The 21,344-nt window shown below is 46.5% G+C and overlaps 1 protein-coding gene across 2 annotated transcripts in view; it reads right to left on the reverse strand.

Annotated features, from left to right (window-relative positions):
* The window catches only part of MTMR2 (myotubularin related protein 2), a 49,080-nt gene that overhangs the window by 10,554 nt on the left and 17,182 nt on the right, over positions 1–21,344 (reverse strand). For both annotated transcript variants that reach the window (XM_077341489.1, XM_077341487.1), the window contains exons 3-12: positions 13,502–13,577; positions 11,450–11,544; positions 9,996–10,106; positions 9,322–9,423; positions 8,079–8,162; positions 6,168–6,317; positions 2,994–3,182; positions 1,840–2,025; positions 466–672; positions 101–193 (exon numbers count right to left, since the gene is read on the reverse strand). In XM_077341489.1, the coding sequence (XP_077197604.1) occupies positions 101–193; positions 466–672; positions 1,840–2,025; positions 2,994–3,182; positions 6,168–6,317; positions 8,079–8,162; positions 9,322–9,423; positions 9,996–10,106; positions 11,450–11,544; positions 13,502–13,577 (1,293 nt within the window). The remainder of the gene's footprint in view (positions 1–100; positions 194–465; positions 673–1,839; positions 2,026–2,993; positions 3,183–6,167; positions 6,318–8,078; positions 8,163–9,321; positions 9,424–9,995; positions 10,107–11,449; positions 11,545–13,501; positions 13,578–21,344) is intronic.

The raw sequence follows: 21,344 nt of genomic DNA on the forward strand, positions 1-21,344 counted from the left end.
ATCCTTGTCTGTTTTTGGGTTGCACAGAAAGGGGCAAGATACCATCTCTGTTGACTCCACTATCGGCCAGTCGTTTCCTCCCACCAACCCAGGAACTCACCTGTCTTGTCATCTGCCAGACGCTGTCGATAAACTGCAGGAAGACGGGGGAGCGGTCTGCATCGGCATGATTCTTGTCTCCGTGGCCCAACCTCTGCAGCAGAGCAAGAGACGGGGTAAGAAATCAAAACAAGAAGGATGGACGCGATCGACGGGCAGAAGGCATCACCCTGCTTAAGGCCGGCCAGTCAGTAGGGTCCCTCGTTGACAACAAACTTACACTCATCGAAAAACGTGGTCGGAGGGGAGAAAGGGCACAACGTGGTACTGATCAGGGTATGCCCACTCCCTCCGTGTTGAAGGGAGGGGAGGCCTCTTTGGTGCATGACCTTTCACAGGCCTTTAGCAGGCCGCCCACTCACTCACCAGCTGGAACCTGTGCCCAAAACTCAGCCATTCCTTCTCCACCAGGACCTCGAAGCCTCGTATCGTCCGGTAGTAGCCATCCAACATGAGCATCGCCAGAGAAGTGAGCTGGGCGGTTCGGTCCCAGCCGTCACTGCAATGCACCACCACCGAGGTCTTTCCCGATTCTACCTTGTCGGCGATCCGGAGGGCGCCCGCGAGAATGAGCTGGGTGAGGAGAGGCATTTGGGGGTTTAACATTCGGCACCAAGGGGGAGCTGCTTGAGGCAGGACCTCAGCGGGACCAAAGACTCATGGTCTGTTGAGTCGCAACCAATTCGCGATGACCCTATCCATGGGAGCTTCTAGGCAAGAGACCCAGGCAGAGGTGGTTTTGCCCTTCTCTGCATAGAGCTGCAGGAGCTTTCTGCTTTTCGCAGGGCCTGTAAAACGGAGCTCATCCACCAGGTCTAGGGTTGAGGCCAGGGCAAAGAGAAGTTCTGTGGGACCCCCCCAAAGGAGGAGCAATGAGAGAAGTTATTCCACCATATTCTAACAATGGTGAACAGCACTTCCTCTAGCTTCCAAGTGGGGAGTAGGTGGGGGGTTGGTTTGCCGCTGTGTTCTTGTTGGTTTTGTATTGTTAATTGCTGTGTTTCAGTGGGATTTTTAGGGCAGGGGTAGTCAACCTGTGGTCCTCCAAATGTCCATGGACTACAATTCCCACGAGCCCCTGCCAGCAAACCTCAGCAAACTCTGGCAGGGCAAACGCTGGCAGGGGCTCATGGGAATTGTAGTCCATGGACATCTGGAGGACCACAGGTCGACTACCCCTGTTTTAGGGGATTGCATTTTTACTATTTTATCCTGTAACCCACCACGAGCCGACTTTGCCAAGAGTGGCGGGCAATAAATCCAAACAACAACAACAACAATAATAATAACCCCGGTCTTCCTTGGCGGTCTCCCATCTGAGCACTGATTGAGTCCCACCCTGCTTCATTCCAAGCTGTAATGAGCCTGGGTTAAGTTGGGCTATTCAGACCGACCCACAGTCCCATCTGCATTTACAAGTAGAATGGAGAAAGGGAACGCAGGGCCTAGGTCGGCCCACGGAAAGAGAGAGAGAAAACAGTGAAGCGACACAAGCCAGGAGAAAAGAAAGATGGAGGTGAACACATTTAACCTGGGCTCATTCCACACACGTATGCAGGGGTAGTCAACCTGTGGTCCTCCAGATGTCCATGGACTACCACTCCCATGAGCCCCTGGCAGCGTTTGCTGGCAGGGGCTCGTGGGAATTGTAGTCCATGGACATCTGGAGGACCACAGGTTGACTACCCCTGGGTTAATGCAATTCCAATCTGCTTTTGCAGGTAGACCCAACCTACATACCTTGATGTGTTCTAACCAGTGAGTGGATTCCAGATTAGACAGCCAGTGAGACTCCTCTATGGTGGGATAGACAATCTCCTTGAGCTTCCTCAGCGATTCTCTCATGACATGGATATTGTGGATGTCCAGGAAGACCACTTCCGCATTCTGGTAGGCGTCTTCACTTTCATAGCCTCCTCCTTTGGCCTGTGAAAAGGCACATGGGACAATCTAGGGAAGAAATTCCCCAAAACTGCAATCTCAAAGTCACTGAGCCTCACTAGCTATCTGTCGCCCCGTTGACGATCAGTATGGAAGGCCCTTCTCCGAATCCCATTTATAATTAGTTGTGGGGGGAGACAGGGCCTTTTCTGTGGTGGCCCCCTATGTATGGAAGAAGCTCTGGAAATGAATAGATCTTAAATTTAAAAGAAACAAAAATACAAAGACTTAATTTATAAATCACTCTTGGTGGAAGAGAGTGAAGTTTCTCCAAAAAATAAATTACTTGGTTTTGCAGCTGTGATGCTATTTGTTTCTCATGGTGGTAGAACACGCTGTCAAGTCACAGCAAATTTACGGTGACCCCTGTCAGCAGGTTTGCAGGGCAAGACATGAACAGAGGTGGTTTGTCTTCATAGCAACTCTGGACTTCCTTGGGGGCCTCTCACCCAAGATCCGATGCTGCTTAGCTTCTGAGAATAAAGTTTGAGTCTAGTAGCACTTAAAGCCCACCGTATTATTCGAGGTATAAGCTTTCATGTGCATAGCGCATGCTTTCAGATATATTAAAATGGAAGCAACCAGTCCATATACATGCGTTTTCCCCTGGAATTAAACTCAAACAAATTGCGATTGTATAGACCGGGGCAGGGGATCATGGGAATTGTAGTCCATGGACATTCGGAGGACCGCAGTTTGACTACCCCTGGTATAGACCAAGCTTCTTATTCCAGTTTGGTCCTTGCATCTGCTAAACACTGCTTATTATGCTGATGCCAATTTGCTGCTCACTCTTTACATATATGCATGAAGTGGTAATTTCCATTTTGATGTGCCTGAAGAAGGGGGCATGTACACAAAAGCTTATGACTTGAATAAAACCTGGTTGGTGTTAAAGGTGCCCCTGGCTCGGACTTCGTCCTAGCCACTGCAGAACGGCTGAAACACCCAACCTTATTGGCCACGGCATTTACGCTCGGCCTGGCGTCATAGATGAAGATCTTGTGGGACTGAGCGTTGGAGTCCATGATCGCCTGCAAGTATTTCTCGTCCTCCTTGCTCCTCTTGCTGCTCACGCCAACCATCGGCTGGCTGCAGCGTGTGATCGTGGCTTGGCTTTCCGGGTGAATCCAGGACAGCACCTTGAATGAGAAAAAGAGAGCAGAGTAGATTAGAACAGTACATTGTAATGTAATGTAATTATGAGTATGTAGAAGGCAATGTCATTTGGAATGGTAGATACACTGTACAGCCAATCACCTCACCTCAAAGAAGAGGATGCCGTGAGGTCACCTCCACATTCGAGAGGGGACAAATGGCACATGATACCAGGGTCTCAGTTAATTACTCTCAGCGTTCCACAATTTAGAAGGATACACGTGTCCACCAATCTCCGATTCTGATATATTTATTTCCTTCACTCTATCCCGTGCTGTTCCCCCCCCCCAAATTAAATTTAAACAAATCGTGACCATATAAACTGAGCTTCTTATTCCAGTTTGGTCCTTGCATTTGTTAAACAACTTCATTTATTTATTTATTTGAATTTTTATACCACCCGTTCTTTACAGCTCTGGGCGGTTTACATGGAACATTACGAAATTTGACATGGAACATTATCATAATTTAATCTATAACATGCAGTTTCAATACAACATCATAACAACCAAGTCACAATTTATAACACAACATAAATGACAACAACGTTGTGCCGTATGCTAATTTGCTGCTTACCGTCTACCTGTAAGTATGGACTGGCAGCTTCCGCTTCAATGTCTCTGAAGAAGTATGCAGGCTTATACCTTGAATAAAACTCTGTTGGTTTTTAAGGTGCCATTGGACTCCAATCTTTTTTGGGGGGGTTCACATGTTCATCTTCCCTTTGCATGCTCCTGTTCCCTCTCCTCCCTTCTAGCTTTGCAGGAAGCCATAGTCCCAAAGCAAGATCATGTGGGACTGAACATTGGAGTCCCTAATCACCTGCAAGTTCTTCTTGTCCTCCTTGCTGGCTCTCTGAAATGGGCACAAACATGCCTTGTTTGCTGTGCCTGTAGGTACCCTCCCTCCTCACTCTCATGAGTGCAGCTGAAAGCTTCCGTGGTTTGGGAAGCCTTTGGTCAAACTTGAATTTGTAGGACCTCTAAACCTAGTTGCCTCGTTGGAATTTCCATTTTTTACCTCCATTTTGTGGGAAAGAAAGGGCCTTCTGTCAGTAAGGTAAAGGAATCCCCTGTGAAAGCACCGAGTCATGTCTGACCCTTGGGGTGACGCCCTCTAGCGTTTTCATGGCAGACTCAATACGGGGTGGTTTGACAGTGCCTTCCCCAGTCATTACCGTTTACCCCCCAGCAGCAAGCTGGGTCCTCATTTTACCGACCTCGGAAGGATGGACGGCTGAGTCAACTTTGAGCCGGCTGCTGGGATCAAACTCCCAGCCTCATTCAGACTGCATGTCTGCTGCCTTACCACTCTGTGCCACAAGAGGCTCTTCTGTCAGTAGAATTGGACCTTCTCAGCTCCCTTGTCCCCAAAATGATAAGCATGGAGGACAAGGCCCTCCCCTAACGACAGCAAGAGGAGCAAGTTGAAAGCACAAGGGAAGAAAATCATCAAAAATTATCCCCCTGTCCATTAGTAGAAACCTACTGTTGGATCTACCCCGTAATGTACCATTCTATCTGAACCAAACCAACCTTAGCTTGCTGGCCAATCAGAACTGGAGGCCATGTGAGGTCTGTCATTTGCCACAAGCCAAAAAGGAAGGGCAGGAAGTAGATTGCAAGAGGGGCGGGGCAGGAAGCGGTGTGAGAGCCCAAGGCTTGCTTTGGCTACCCTGAAACCCAGTTTGGGGTGAACTTGTGAACAGAGCCAAACCTTTTCTCAGCCCCTCCGTCTAATTCACTCTTCGTTTTAAAGAGACCCGATAAACTGTGTTTGCAATAGAATCCCGGTGGAATTATAATGCCTACAAAGGGAATGTAAACATGGAGCGCTACAGAGCAAGTTTTAGTTACACTTTGTGAGCCATGAAAGTAATTAGGGGGCTTAAGGAAAGTTACTGTTCTCAATAAACAAGAACTGGCTAAGAACAGTAAGGCACTTTGTATGCCGAAATGTGTGACAGAAATAGCCTAGGCATACACACACGCACGCACGCGCACACACACAAACACCCGCCAAGAATGAAGCTTTAGCTGTAAGCTCTCTCAAGCAAAAGCATAGCTCATCAAAGAAACCACCTAATCCTGTCCTATAAACTTGGGACCGTCACTGGAACCTTGCAAATGATCTCGGGCGAATCACTGTTTCTCACCCTGCTTCACCAAAGGTTTTCCGAGGCTGGGCTGTCGAGCATCTGTTGCACAGTGCGAAAAGGGTCAGGACCCCAATGCAAAGGCTGCGATCCTAGAGCTTATCTAGGCATAAGCCCCACCTGATCCACCTCCATTGGACGGGGCTGAATCATTCAAACAGTTCACTTCTGTACTGTAGGATTTCCCTTCCCTGCCCTAACATACCACAAATGTTTCCAGAAACCCTTGAGATTCAAAAGTGATCTGGCACATGATATTGGACGGAACTTGGTACAGTTGGATTCCTGGCCTGGCCACTCTAAAGCTTGTTGTTGTTGTTAGTTGCGAAGTCACGTCTGACCCATCGCGACCCCATGGACAATGATCCTCCAGGCCTTCCTGTCCTCTACCATTCCCCGGAGTCCATTTAAGTTTGCACCAACTGCTTCAGTGACTCCATCCAGCCACCTCATTCTCTGTCATCCCCTTCTTCTTTTGCCCTCAATCACTCCCAGCATTAGGCTCTTCTCCAGGGAGTCCTTCCTTCTTATGAGGTGGCCAAAGTATTTGAGTTTCATCTTCAGGATCTGGCCTTCTAAAGAGCAGTCAGAGTTGATCTCCTCTAAGACTGGCCAGTTTATTCGCCTTGCAGTTCAAAACCAATTTGTTCGCCTTGCAGTTCAAGACCGGTTTGTTTGCCTTGCAGTTCAAGACCAGTTTGTTTGCCTTGCAGTTCAGGACCGGTTTGTTTGCCTTGCAGTTCAAGACCGGTTTGTTTGCGTTGCACTCTAAAGCTACTCCCAAGCTAAAAACGCCCTCCTCTGCCATACTTACAGGTATGCGCCCCCTTGAGCGGAAGGTTGCCACTCGCCTCAGCTCCTCGTCAGGAATATTGGCAGGGACGGCTAAAAGGGCAGGATAGGTGTCGCAAAGCTCATAGTGCTCATTCACCTTGGTTAGCCTCCAGCTTTCGTTAGGAATACCCTGCAGTGGGAAAAACAGTACAGGAGAAAAATTGCCCCTTCTGGCTCTCCAGAATACAGGCCACTGCTCTCAACCACCGCACCAAGCTGGCTCTCTTTAGCCAAGAAAACATGACATAGCAGAAATAAAGCAGCAGACACATGTGTGTTTAGCTTCTCTTCAAAATTAGGGAAAGAAGAGAGAAGAAAAGAGTTGGATTTTATACCCACTTTTCACTGCCTGGAGGAATCTCAAAGCGGGTTACAATTGTCTTCCGTTCCTCTCCCCACAACAGACACCTCGGGAGGTAAGTGAGGCTGAGAGAGCGCAACAGGAGGAGGGGCTCACAACTACCTGCCCACCCATAGTGACTCCAATTCCATGCCCAGGTGATCTCCCCCCCCCCCCCCAAATAACAAAACAAAACAGAATTCCTGGGTAGTTTGGCCTGGAGGAGATTTGCTTTCCAACCCCAAAGGGGCAATCGGCATTTCCCTGGGCACGCAAGAAAGGGCCACAAGAGCCAAGCACGGACCCAATCCCTTCTGCCCACCCACTCACCATCTGCCTCAGTTCACAGAATCATGCAACTGAAGACCAGCTGATCCAAAAGGGTGGAGGAACGAAGCAGAAGGATCCACACGAACAGAGAATTTGCTGAGCAACATTTACGTTGTGAAACTGACAAGAAAATTATTTGTTAGAGGCATTTGTATGTGAGATTTTGTTTTCACTCTGTGGTTTCTATATTTGAAAAACATGTATTATGATATTATTTATTAAGCCAGTTTATTGCCAAGCTACTGATGAAAAGCGGGTGATTTGAGAACAGGATGAAAATCCGGAGCCCATTTTGGCTTGGCTCTATGAACTTTGATGCAATAAACTGGGCATTAAAATAACTTTATTTTCAGCCTTCGTGTCAATCCTTCTGCTTCGTAAGTTCACAGAATGGCTCTCTAGCCTCTGCTTAAAAACTTCCACAGAAGAAGAACCCACCACCTCCCGAGGAAGCCTGTTCCACAGAAGCTGCTCTGTCAGGAACTTCTTCCGGATGTTTAGCCAAAAATTCTTTTGAATTCTGAGTCTTTAGGAGCCTTCTCCCCTTTGTTCCTCTGAGTGCTGATGTGAACCTTGGACCCCAGTACACATAGGCTCATGGTCCCACCTGTACAGGTGCCCAAAATGCACAAATTCCTTCCACGCAAGCAGGGGGACACTTCATACGTTATGACCCCGCCGCGTGTAACCTAATTTTGGCAACAACATTTGCAGGCATTCGGTTATTACAGCTATCATTTAGAGTAAGTTTCAAGGTTATAAACCTGCAGATGTACAATGGATAATTCTTGGTGGATAGAGTGACACATCCCAGATGTTTGCTGGCGGGCAGAGGCAACGGGGAATCAGGAGAAGCACGGAGCATCCAAAGTTACTACTAGCATGTTACAGATGGACAATCTGCAGGAAGGGGTTTGCATTACACGTGCAAACTGGCACAGGGATTAAGGGGGAACAAATTCTGAGACATGATTATGCAAGCCTCCTGTCCCGCCTCGTCTCCTTCTGCATCTCACCAGTGGTACCTGGACCACTGGCTGTGGAGCACAGCTATGGAATATTTAACATAATGATTAACCCAGCCCAGAGAGGAATGCAGGAGAGTGTTTATTTGACCTGTTTCCTATGCATGAAAAAAGTGAAACATGACGATAGAAGACCACCGTTCGACATATAAAAATGAGTGTTGCAATACCTTGGAGTCGGAGCTGAAGGGCTTACCTGTCTTCTGTACTCCGAAACAGGATCGTAAACCTTCCAGCCATTTTCTGGAAAAACCTCTTTGTATTCAAATGCAAAAAGGGACTTAAAATAAAAGAAAGGGAGAGAACGTTCAGCTATTTCCAGCTTTTTTTTTTTTTAACTCTATTTGGCGTTTCAAATAACAATTTCCTCACATCCTTTTTGTTTCTATAATATTAAGGCATGAAAGAAAAAGCAGAGAGAGAGAAAAAGAGAGAGAGAAAGAAACTGAAGCTGTCTTTGTACGTTGTAATTAGCACATCAATGTACATTTCTCCATATTCTTTTGTTCCGAGGTCTATTAACTTAGAAAATCGCCAGGAAGGGGGGGGGGGAAAGAGGAGAAAGATGGGGAGTAAAGCTCTTGAGGGTGTTTCTAAAGAGCGACTGAAAAGAACTCTTCCATGAAAGCAAAAATACGGTGCAATCTTTCCAACCAACAGTTGTGAGACTGCCAGCAATGCGATATGGCAGCTCAGAAGCCTACGTTAGTCTGCCTTGCTAGGAGCACAGAATATCTAGAGAAAGAGAAGTTAGACTCCCACTCTATTCCACATCGGTTAGATTTCATTTGGAATAGTATGTCCAGTTCTGGGTTCCACAGTTCAAGGATATTGAACAATTGGACCGTGTTCAGAGAACGGTGACTAGGATTGTCGATAGGCTGGAATTCATGCCTTATGACAGCAGTTCTCAACCGCCGTAATGCCGCAACCCCAACTGTGGCGGCGGCGCACATGCGCAGGCAGCATGTGTGGATGCGCGCGCAGGCACAACAATCGAGGCAGCGTGGAGATGGCCAGTGCCATGGCTTCGCCACTGCCGCTGGCCACCACCACCACCTGCTACCGTCACCGCCCACCAACCTGGCGACCCCGCGGAAAGGGGCAGGTGACTCCAATTGGGGTCGGGACCCCAAGGTTGAGAAGCACTGCCTTATGCGGAGAGGTTGAGAGAGAGTTGGGGATGTGTTGCCTGGAGAAGAGGAGGACAGGGGGGTGATAGGACAGCTGCGTTTCATTATGCAAAAGGGTCTCTCTACGGTCAATGGGTATGTGTGTGTGGAGGGGAGTAGGTGTGAATTTCCTGCATTGGGCATGGGGCTGGTCTAGATGACCCTGGAGGTCTCTCCCAACTCTATGTTCTTACGTTTCCATTTTCTGTCCTACAATAAAGACATTTTGATGCGACAATGCTGTTAAGAGCAGGAGAAAGCACTTACCAAATGGTTCGATACTGGAAACGCATATTTCATTAAGTTTTCAAATATGGACCTCCTGGTGCGTCCCTCGGGGCGATGAGCAAACCGCAGGTTCCGAACATCCTGCAAAAGTCACAGTCCTGCTTTGAGGCATCATTGAGACACGGAGCATGACAGACCGAACGACCGGGATAAATAAGACGGCAGGTTCCGTAGGGCCTGAAAGATGGGGCTCTTCTGCCAGGGTTATGGTTGAGACCAGACAATTAAATAAGCTGAAAATCAGCTTATTTCGCTCACCCTCTTCCAAGCAAGGAGGACAATAAACATCTAAGTTCAATCCACTGAGTGTTCGAGCCCATGAGACAAGGAATATAATTTTATTGTATTGTACTGTTAACAATGTATGGTTGATTTTTTAACTATTTTTAATTGTTTTTATATGGATAATTGCAAGCCGCCCCAAGTCGGTAGGTTCAAGAGGGGCAGTCTATAAATAAATAATGCAAATCCTTGGCATTCTGCGCCTAGTTGTAGAAATCCACACCTCTGGAGATAGTTAGCTCTGGCCTGAGGCCCCCTATGAGCAGTCTTCTGGCCCAATACGTTACAGGAATCTGATTCCGTATAACTTGGAGTTTAAAAATCATCACTATGGGCTATAAACCCAGCCTCAGCCCCCTCAGACAAGATACCTTGCACACGATCTCCAGCCCGTAAGAATTTTCACCGCGGCTAGAAGCACCTCCAATTTTCTCTACACGGTTGATCACTCCTAGAGGGGCGTCGAGAACAAAAGGAGGAACCTGGGAAACGTTGTGGCGTGTTAATGCAATATTTAAAACATTCTGAATCAAGGTACCACTGTTATATAGAGCTGGGACTGGCCCAGGGCAAAAAGTCTAGACATAAAACAGACAATCAGTTTATGAACACAGGAAGTTGTTGGAGTCAGACTCACTGGTCCATGCCCTCTTTGGCTAGCAACGGCTGTCTAAAGCAGCAGTCCCCAACCTTTCTGAGTCTCTGGATACTTCTGGAATTTTTAGAAGGTGTAGTAAACATCATCTCAAAATGGCTGCCACAGGAGTCAAAGCCAAACCTAAAATGGCTGCCACAGGAGTTAAAGCCAAATCTAAAATGGCCGCCACAGGAATTAAAGCCAAATCTAAAATGGCTGCCACAGGAGTTAAAGCCAAATCTAAAATGGCTGCCACAGGAATTAAAGCCAAACCTAAAATGGCTGCCACAGGAGTTAAAGCCAAACCTAAAATGGCTGCCACAGGAGTTAAAGCCAAATCTAAAATGGCTGCCACAGGAATTAAAGCCAAATCTAAAATGGCTGCCACAGGAGCCAAAGCCACACAACACCACAAGGCAACCATGTCCTCAGAGTCTGTTCACTAGCATTATCTGCACCAGTCATGACCCCCCCAGTGGCTGGAGCTGCTGTTGCAGCCATGGAAGAAGCTTTGCCTTGCCTTGGCTCCACCTACGCTCTGAAAAGTTCAGCAGGTGCCAGGGAAAATACTGGCAGGGACCATGGTGTCTATGGGTGTCATGTCTAAGTAGGGTCGCCAACAGGGATGCCAATCCCCTGGTTCTACAGCTCATCTCCAGGTGACCAAGATCAGTTCTCCAGGAGAAAATGGTGGCTTTGGAGGTTGGGCTCCATAGCATTGTACTCCATTGAGGCCCCTCCCCACCCATTCCTTGCTCCGCCCCCAAAATCTCCAGGTATTTCCCCCAACCTAGAGCTGACAAGCCCAGTTGCCAATCTCCAAGTTGTAGCTGGAGATCTGTTATTACGACTGATCTCCAGGCAAAAACGATACGTTCACTTGGAGAAAATGGCTGCTTTATACCCCACGGAAGTCCATTCTCTCTCTAAACCCCACTCTCCTTAGGCTTCATCTCCAAAATCTCCAGATGTATCCAACTAGGAGCTGCCAACCCTGTGTCTCATATTTTGGTCAAAGGGCCTTTCTCTCAGCCCTACCACTCAAGAGCCTTAAATAAAGAGAATACGGGTCGTGTGCCAGACCTTCTGCATGCAAAGCAAACGTCCTGCCGTTAAACTACACTCCCCCCACTTGAACTTCAAATAGTAGGAAAGAACTTATTCAGAAATAAGCTTGTTAAACCTTACCCTTTCCATGCTTTTAAAATATAGTCTGTAATTTGTAACTGTCAAGGTTCCTCTAATCGCTCCAGTAAACGGGCAGATATGAGTAACATCTTTTGCTAGGAAAAAATAAATAAATAAAAATATAAATATTGCCATTGCTACAAAATCATTTTAATGTCCCTATGGAGGGAAGGGGGAATTCAGCTGTGGATTTAAGCTGAATTCTCTCTTGGATTCCTCTGAGAACAGGTGAAGTAGTATCTACACAAAGAGGAGGATGGGGGATAGATATTAAATGGTGGAGGGGGAAAATATTTATAGGGTGCTAGTAGGCAATGAACATATCAATTTATCTTCAACTGACAGACAGCCCTGGTGGTTATCCCGTCAACCCCCTGCAGTTGTTTTCCTCAGACATTCTAGCCAACATTTTGACTTTCCGTTGTTCATCAAAGCCCGAAGATATTTAAAAACAACCACACAAACAATCATGGGATACAGAAGGTTTTATATAACTATTTCTTAGCCAATGATTATTCCGGAACACAGAAGGAATTCTGGTTAGTCAACCATTAAGACACTGAAGCAGGATTGGGTGTCAGGTCATAATTTTTGACTGAGATGTATTTTCCCCACAAGAAATTACCTGACTACACTTTTTTGGTGGCTGTTTTAAGGGGGGACAAGAACACAGTGAGCAAATAGGCTTGTGAATCTATCATGTATCTAATGAGCGTATTTACAAAGCCTGATACTGGAGGTTCGCCCAGGGTTCACAGATGAATCTTCCAGATACAACTGGATTTGGAAGCCATGCTTCACACCATGTTTATTTCCTACCTGTAAGAACAGTCATACTAGTTCAGACCAATGGTCTATTAAATCCACATTAGAATGCTGTTTCCAACACTGGCCTAACAAATACTCTCTCGGAGGCATGCAAAAGCACGTGGAGGCCAAAATCTCCACCAGTTGTGGTCTCCCATCAGTGGTAATTGCAGAATACCTATCTTGGAACATAGGCCTTTTTTGCAGTTATCTTGGCTAGTGGCCATTGCTGCATATGTCCTCCATGATTTTGCATAAAATCCCATTAAAGGTAAAGGTATCCCCTGTGCAAGCACCGAGTCATGTCTGACCCTTGGGGTCACGCCCTCTACCGTTTTCATGGCAGACTCAATACGGGGTGGTTTGCCAGTGCCTTCCCCAGTCAATACTGTTTCCCCCCAGCAAGCTGGGTACTCATTTTACCGACCTCGGAAGGATGGAAGGCTGAGTCAACCTTGAGCCGGCTGCTGGGATTGAACTCCCAGCCTCATGGGCAGACAGCTTCAGAGAGCATTTCTACTGCCTTACCACCCTGCGCCACAAGAGGCTCTTCTAAAATCCCATTAAGACCCTCTAAAACGTCTCGTGGCAAAAAGTTCTACCTGCATGAAAGAATGACACCACCTTTAGGGGAAAAGGACTGGCAGATTTTTTGGTGCTGTTAAAAGATGGTCAAAGTAAACGGATTAATTACTTATATACTTTATCCTCCACCCTGTGGGAGCTGCCATTTGGATTTCCTGCCTCAGTCACTGAAATGCACTGACCCTAGCTTTATCATTTAGCATCAATCTTCACATGAGTCCTGGACCCCAGTAGGGGTGGTGGAAGAAGAAGAGTCTTTGTGTCTCACTTTTTGCTACCCAAAGGACTCTCAGACTCCAATCGACTATGCATGGCACTCCACAAAAGCACTTTACAGTTAGGGAGGGACATCATTTTTGGAGATCATTGTACTACTCCCTTGAGCCAAAGTTTGCAGTTCTCCTCTGGCATAAGAAGCCTTCTTCCCATTTAAGGTATTCTTAGAGCCATTTAAGTTGGAAGGAGGCCGGGGTGGTAGCATCCTTTATTGACCTATCCCTGCAATCTTATCGCAAGCTCAGTCAATGCCAGCTGCTGCTTCTCGATCCAGTTGCTCATCGATCCGTTTCCTCCTTTAGCACGTTATGAAGATCGGAAAGCCCTCTGGTTATGGACACGAAGCTCAGCCGGCCAACTGCGAGAAGAAAGGTCTGTACCTACCCATGTCCTTAATGGTTTCTCCTGGCAGCAAAAGCGGCTCTTCCATCTCGGCCAGTTTGTTAGATTCTCTGAGGACCTAAGACAGAAATCCCCGTAACGAAAAGCATTAGCATGGATTGTTCATAGCTCGGTTACACGAAGCTCACCCCTAATCAGATTGGAAGCAGGTTTTCATAAAACGTTTGTGTAGGTGCATAAAGTGTTGTCAAGTCGACTTAGGGTGACCCCATAGGGCAGGGGTGGCCAAGCTGTGACTCTCCAGATGGCACATGCTGGCAGGAGCTCATGGGAATTGTAGTCCATGGACCCGCTGGCAGGGGCTCACGGGCATTGTAGTCCATGGACTTCTGCAAAGCCAGTGTTTGGCCAACCTGCCATAGGGTTTTTAAGGCAAGAGGCGAACAGAAGTGGGTTGCCAATTCTGATGCTGCCCAGTAACTCTGGGCTAAACTGGGCTATACTGGGCTATACTGGACTAACCAGAGTGACCCTGCTTGGCTTTTGAGACCCAATGAGACCAGTTCAGAGCACTAAATGTTTGGTGTTGGAAAGCACCATCAAATTACAATAGACATTAGTAGTAGTAGCACTATTATTTATTAAATTTTTATACCACGCTCCCAATATGGCTCAGGGTGGTGTGACCCTGTAGGGCTTTCAAGGCAAAAGGCGTTCAGAAGTGGTTTGCCACTGCCTGCTTCTTCAGAGTGGCCCTGCACTTCACTGGAGGTCCTCCCATCCAAATACTAAGCAGGGCTGAGCCTGCTTAACTTCCGAGACAAGATCGGCCTAGCCAGTTTGGTGTAGTGGTTAGGAGTGCGGACTTCTAATCTGGCATGCTGGGTTCGATTCTGCGCTCCCCCACATGCAGCCAGCTGGGTGACCTTGGGCTCACCACAGCACTGATAAAACTGTTCTGACCAAGCAGTGATATCAGCGCTCTCTCAGCCTCACCCACCCCACAGGGTGTCTGTTGTGGGGAGAGGAATGGGAAGATGACTGTAAGCCGCTTTGAGCCTCCTTCGGGTAGGGAAAAGCGGCATATAAGAACCAGCTCTTCTTCTTCTTCAGTAATATCAGGGATCTCTCAGCCTCACCCACCTCACAGGGTGTCTGTTGTGGGGAGAGGAAAGGGAAGGTGAATGTAAGCCGCTTTGAGACTCCTTCGGGTAGAGAGAAGCGGCATATAAGAACCAACTCTTCTTCTTAGGCTGTCCAGGTCCGAGCACAAGAAGCTTAGTTGTTTTAAAACATAAAACCTTTGTTGTAAAAAGTAGGTGGGTAGGCCTTGTCTGAGATAATGTCCCACTTTGGAGAAAAACAACAACACAAAGACAGTGTGTGTTTCTCTTCAGAATCAATATTTTTAGAATCTTCGAAATCCATTAGGAAAAAGAATCCTATTAAGACTGGATAAATATGATGGATTCCTACTCCACTACAGTTGTTCTAGCCCAAGGGTAGACAAACTGCGGCCCTCCAGACGTCCATGGACTACAATTCCCATGAGCCAGCAAGGGCTCATGGGAATTGTAGTCCATGGACATCTGGAGGGCCGCAGTTTGACTACCCCTGTTCTAGCCTGTTCAGGAAGATTGTTATTACCACTTTTATGAAAGGTCAGCATTCTGTACAATCAGCTCTTGCTTGGAAACATTACAGAACGTTTCTCTTGCCTGTCATTTCCCCTTGACCTCTTTAATGAGACATTTCATTTTCTCTATCCAGTGGGTTGCAGCCAGTGGTCGCTTTCTGCTAGCGGAAAGGCAATTCTGCCAGTGGATAAGGGGGAAGTGATTTTCACTCCCCCACCCCACAACTCCCCCACCCCTCTGTTTCCGTTGGCTGCAGAGGGAAGGACGCACAGTAATGGGTTTAAACTACAAGTACGATATAGGCTTGATATCAGGAAGAGATTTTTCACAGTCAGAGTAGTTCAGCAGTTGAATAGGCTGCCTAAGGAGGTGGTGAGCTCCCCCTCACTGGCAGTCTTCAAGCAAAGGCTGGATACACACTTTTCTTGGATGCTTTAGGATGCTCTGGGCTGATCCTGCTTTGAGCAGGGGGTTGGACTAGATGGCCTGTATGGCCCCTTCCAACTCTCTGATTCTGTGATTCTATGCTTTAGGCTGATCCTGTGTTGAGCAGGGGGTTGGACTAGATGGCCTGTATGGCCCCTTCCAACTCTGATTCTGTGATTCTATGCTTTAGGCTGATCCTGCATTGAGCAGGGGGTTGGACTAGATGGCTTGTACGGCCCCTTCCAACTCCATGATTCATATGATTCTATGCTTTAGGTTGATCCTGCACTGAGCAGGGGTTTGGACTAGATGGCCTGTATGCCTTCCAACTCTATGATTCTGTGATTCTACGATCATGTGCTTCCCTGATCCTGCCTCCCAACCCTGGAGGTACCATTTTAGTAGGAGCACTGAACTGCAGTGGGGAACTTGGGTTCTTTGAATGAAGATCTGCTTTATGATGGTTGGCTACAACCCAACATGTACCGGACTCCTAATTGTGGGTGTGCCATGCATCTGAATTTAACAATCTTCAATCTAGGAAATTCTCGGGTTTTAGGTGACACAAGACTAGTCCAGGTCTTTCCTACAATTGGCCTATGTGCCTAACAACGTGCAAAAAAGACAGATGTCGCAAATACCAGATATCACGGAAGTACAGTCCCAGCTTGCACCGATTAATGACAATCCTGTTGCAGTTGTCAACATTTCCCCCTAAGTTTTTGGAGATTAAGACACAAATGGGAACAATCCCCGATAAAATTTCCAAGTGTTGACATACAAGAGGCTTTGGGCTGCCTCTGCATGATCCAAAGGGCATTCACAGCTATGAGTGTCATATATGAAGTAGTTACTCCACTGTAACTAGGCCTATTAAAGTTGCCCGACTCTAGGGTGGTGGTTGGAGATCTCCAGGGATTACAACTGATCTTGTTGGACTAGATGGCCTGTATGGCCCCTTCCAACTCTATGATTCTATGATCGAGACAACAGAGGTCAGTGCCCCCGGAGAAAACGGTTGCTTTGGAAGATGGACTCTATGGTGTTATATTCCACTGAAGCCCCTCCCCTCCTCAAACCCCGCCCTCTTCAGGCTCCACCCCCAAAATCCCCAGGCATTTCCCAACCCAGAGCCGGCAACCCTAAGACCCATACATATTTTTTAAAGATATCTCCAACAAAGGCATGCTTTGAAGCCAGTATGGAAACTGGCAAAAGGATCTTTTATATTGCTAACAAAACAATTGGGTATATTATGCAGAACCTAACAAAGAAATGAACCCAATATGCTTGTACCGTCTAACATGGATGGAAATTCTGTATCACACTGGAGAGCAGATGGCCAAAGACGTTTTGTTGCTTTAGATAAAGAAAAAATGCAGCAATTTGGGTTTTAACTCATAACAAAAAACCCCTAAATAATTGACCAAGGGACTCAAAAATCTGATACTCAAGTCAGCTGCTTCGCTCTGTCACAGCGACAGACACAGAAATGACTTTGGTATAGAATGGGAGGCTAAACAGATTTCATATGTGGACTGCTGTTTATGAGAAACCTCCAGATAACGTGGGGGGGAGAAAGGCCAAAAGCCAAACGAGATCAAAACAAGAGTGAGAATAAAAATTGTGGATCCAAATGGCACCGTTCGCATTTTTCATGCATAAACCTCTGCGATTTGCACATGTCTAGTAGGATCGTCACGGAAGAATTCCTCGGTGCCTGCCGCAGCAGGGCCACGGTAAAAAAACATTAAAGTTAATAAAAAGTAAATGAAAGAACAAACAAAAACTCCCACTGCCAATAACTTTGCTTTATTAGAGAAAAAGGACTCCTCCCACCCTTGGATTAAATAACCAGATGGGGTGAATAATTCTAGTTAGAAAGACCGGAGCCGGCAGGGTCACTAATCCCACAGAAACCCCACGCATCTTAATCTCTCTGCTTTTATGAGTCGAAACCGGGACCAAAGCAGGAATATCGCATCGGCAGATGGGCTTTTTACGAGGATGCAGGGCTTTGAAGCACGGGGCAGGATGAGCCGGCCAATCGGACGGTCTCACGACATTCCATTCGACTTAAAAAGCCGGACACAAAAGACAATCTAGGCGGCGGGCACGGAAATAATAACAGCTGGAAAGCTACTGAGCTGTCTTGCCCCTGCTGCTTTTTACGGGGAAACTTTGGATTAACAGAAACAAATAATTTAAAAAGTCTCCTTGGGCAAGCTAACGATGAAAGCCTCTTTTTAAAAGGCCTTTTATTGATTTATAATTGCATTTGTTTCCCACCTTTTTTTTTTTTTAGACTCAGGACAGGGTACATCAGAATAAACACACACAAATATCATATAGAGCAGTGGTCTCCAACCTTTTTATCACCAGGGACCGGTCAATGCTTGACAATTTTACTGAGGCCTGGGGAGGGGTAGTCTTTTGCCGAGGGACGTCACCACCCCCGCCTGAGCCCTGCTCCACTTGCTTTCCCGCCGGCGCCTCTGACTTCCCGCCGCCTGCTGGGGGGCGCTGCCAGCAGCAGCTGCGCAGTGCCACACCGAGGGGGAGCCCCAGCCATGGCGGCCGCTGGAGAGCACCAAAGGTGAGCTGGCGGCAGAGTGGCACGGCGGCCCCCGAGGCAGCAGCTGGGGAGGAGGAGGAGGAGAAGCCACTGCCGGGTACTGACTGATCCACGGACCGGTCCCGGTCTCCAGACCAGGGGCTGGGGACCACTGATATAGAGAGTAAATGACTGAAATAGAGTTAAAACAAGTTAAAGCAATTAAATCACAAAGCTCCTAATTCCGGTAAATACCTTGGAAAGGAGGGAGAGAGGAAGCAGGAAAATCCTGCCAGCCCAAAATGGTATAGAACTGGGTGCTTTATAGCGAGGCAAGCATAGTTTGATGGTGTTTCAGGTCTCAATCGTGGGCTTGGCGGAACAGCTGTTTTATGAACCCCGAGGAACTGTTCGAGATCCTGCAGGGTTCAGATCTTATTGTGGAGTGCCTTTTCCCAAATGTATACAAAGCAATCAGGGTTAAGTCCTAACTAAGGAGAGAGCATTTTTGGCCACGCCCATAGGGTGAGAATTCTGTTATTGTAGCCACCAGAAACTTGCATGGGAAATGGAGCGGCTAACCAGGAGGTTTGTGGGGGCTTTCCTTGGCCACGCCCATATAGTGAGTATTCTCTGATTTGCAGCCACCAGAAACTGCATGGGAAATGGAACAGCCAACCAGGAGGTTTGTGGGGGCTTTCTTTTACCAGCCACTATTTTCTCCTCCATTGTTTCCCACCCATAACCAAAGAGAGAGACTCAAAAAAAAAAAAGAAAGACAAAAGAATTAAGCAGGAAACTACTATTTCTGCCTCATACCATACAATTCTCTTTGCCATTTCCTATGGCACTGTAAGGTGCAGCTCTGTTTTCCCGGCTGGGAAGGATCATTTTGGCGGACGTAGAAGGGGACAGATTGTGAGTAGTTTTAAGGCCGGGCGGAGGAGGGTCAGCTGACAAACTGGCAGCATGTAGAGCAGGGGTAGCCAAATTGCAGCTATCCAGATGTCCATGGACTACAATTCCCATGAGCAATGCTGGCAGGGGCTCATGGGAATTGTAGTCCATGGACATCTGGATAGCTGCAATTTGGCCATCCCAAGTATAGGGGAATAAGACTTGTGAACCACAGGGTAGTTGGAGGGGCAGATTTCCATCAACTATTCCCAGTGGAATTAATCCCCAAATGTTCTTCAGACAAGCTTCGAGATGTGTCTGTGAGATTTCTAAACCAAAACAGCCTCCTTCAAAAAGAAAAGAAGAACCTCTCAAAACCATAACCCCTGAGCAGCTTCAGTGTCAAGATAATTCTTTATCGTGTCCAGTCATGCCCAGGGACACCTTGGAGACCAGTAAGCACTTCAGGACATGAGCTTCCAATCGTCAGATATAGGCAGAAATGGAGATCTCTGTGACCTTTTATTCCAGTCAGAAGGGGAGAGAGATGCTGTAAAGATAGGCTTGTAAAGGATGCAAAGGTACTGTGCATATTGTAATCAGCTTGATTAGAGCAGAGGGGAAATGCTTGTGCGCCAAGAATTATTAGATAAAAATAATTTCAGAGTCTAAAACAGGAAAGGGGCCAGCTCAGCTCTGCTCAGCTTTTGATTTATACCACTATTTCAGAAGAAGAAGAGTTTGTTTATATACCCGGCTTTTTACTAGCCGAAGGCTTACGATCGCCTTCCCTTCCTTTCCCCACAACAGGCACCCTGTGAGGTAGGTGGGGCTGAGAGAACTCTGACAGGACTGCTCTGTGAGAACAGCATTATCAGGACTGTGATGAGCCCAAGGTCACCTGGCTGGCTGCATGCCAAGGAACAGGGAATCAAACCCACCTTCCCAGATTAGAAGCTGCCGCTCTTAACCACCACACCCTGCTGCCTTCATGTAAGGTGAGAAAGCTTATCTGTGTCACCTCCATCTGTTTTTACCAGAACCAAGTTGGAGTCAAGTGGCACAATATAAGACCAACAAAGCTAGTCAGTTTTAGCCTGATGGATGAAATGCTTCAATAAACTAAATCTGGTTTTAAACTGTGAAGCCATGCAGTCTTTTGTGCTAGATGCAATTTCAAGCTTTTTATACTAGATGCAATTTCTGTTAGCAGAGTAAATAAGTCAAAGATATGCACACGCTGTATTTTAGGATAAAGGCGATAAAAGGATTTATTTATGGAACTACACACTGTGATAGTGGAGTAGAGGGATAGGGACAGGCGTCTGCCTACATGACTACCTAAGAAGAGAGATGAAGCTTCCGAGAAGAAGCAGGGTATTGCCCTAAGAGTAGCAATCTTAGGACAGACAAGAAAGCACACTTAATAGGAGAGAAAGGTCCTGAACTCTCTGACCTATCTAACAGTCTTCTTGCTGCCCCCTTCAGGGTCTTCTCTTCTTGTCTTTGTACACCAGACATTGTCTATTCCAGGAGTAGTCAACCTGTGGTCCTCCAGATGTCCATGGACTACAATTCCCATAAGCCCCTGCCAGCAGACATAGTCCATGGACATCTGGAGGACCACAGGTTGACTACCCCTGGTCTATTCCAACAATTTCAAGCCCTCCTCTCACCTGCAAGTAATCCCTCCTTTACACACAAAGACCTGAAAGCTTAAGAAAAAAACAGTACAACAGCCAGGGTGGTGTAGTGAGTGGGGGCTTCTAATCTGGTGAGCCAGGTTTGATTCCCTGCTCCTCCACATGCAGCCAGCTGGGTGACCTTGGGCTCCGCACAGCCCTGATAGTTATCACAAAACAGTCCTGGTCAGGTTTCTCTCAGTCCCACCTCCCTCACAGGGTGTCTGTTGTGGGGAGAGGAAAGGGAATGTGAAGGGAAGATGATTGTAAGCTGCTTTAATACTCCTTCAGGCAGTGAAAAGTGGGGTATAAAAAACTCTTCTATTTCCTCTTTTAACATTCTTTTTGACATATTTAAATCAGTGTTCAGACCAGCCTTTTTATCCCCTCTCTGTCTTGGTACAGATCTTCCCATTTCTATATGCTTCTGTAACTGCCCTGAGCCGCAAGGGAGGGCGGTATATAAATATAAATATAAATATAAATATAAATATAAATATAAATATAAATATAAATATAAATATAAATATAAATATAAATATAAATATAAATATAAATATAAATATAAATATAAATATAAATATAAATATAAATATAAATATAAATATAAATATAAATATAAATATAAATATAAATATAAATATAAATATAAATATAAATATAAATATAAATATAAATATAAATATAAA

This window comes from Paroedura picta, chromosome 6 (genome assembly GCF_049243985.1).
Source record: "Paroedura picta isolate Pp20150507F chromosome 6, Ppicta_v3.0, whole genome shotgun sequence".
In the NCBI taxonomy this organism is placed as follows: Eukaryota; Metazoa; Chordata; class Lepidosauria; order Squamata; family Gekkonidae; genus Paroedura; species Paroedura picta.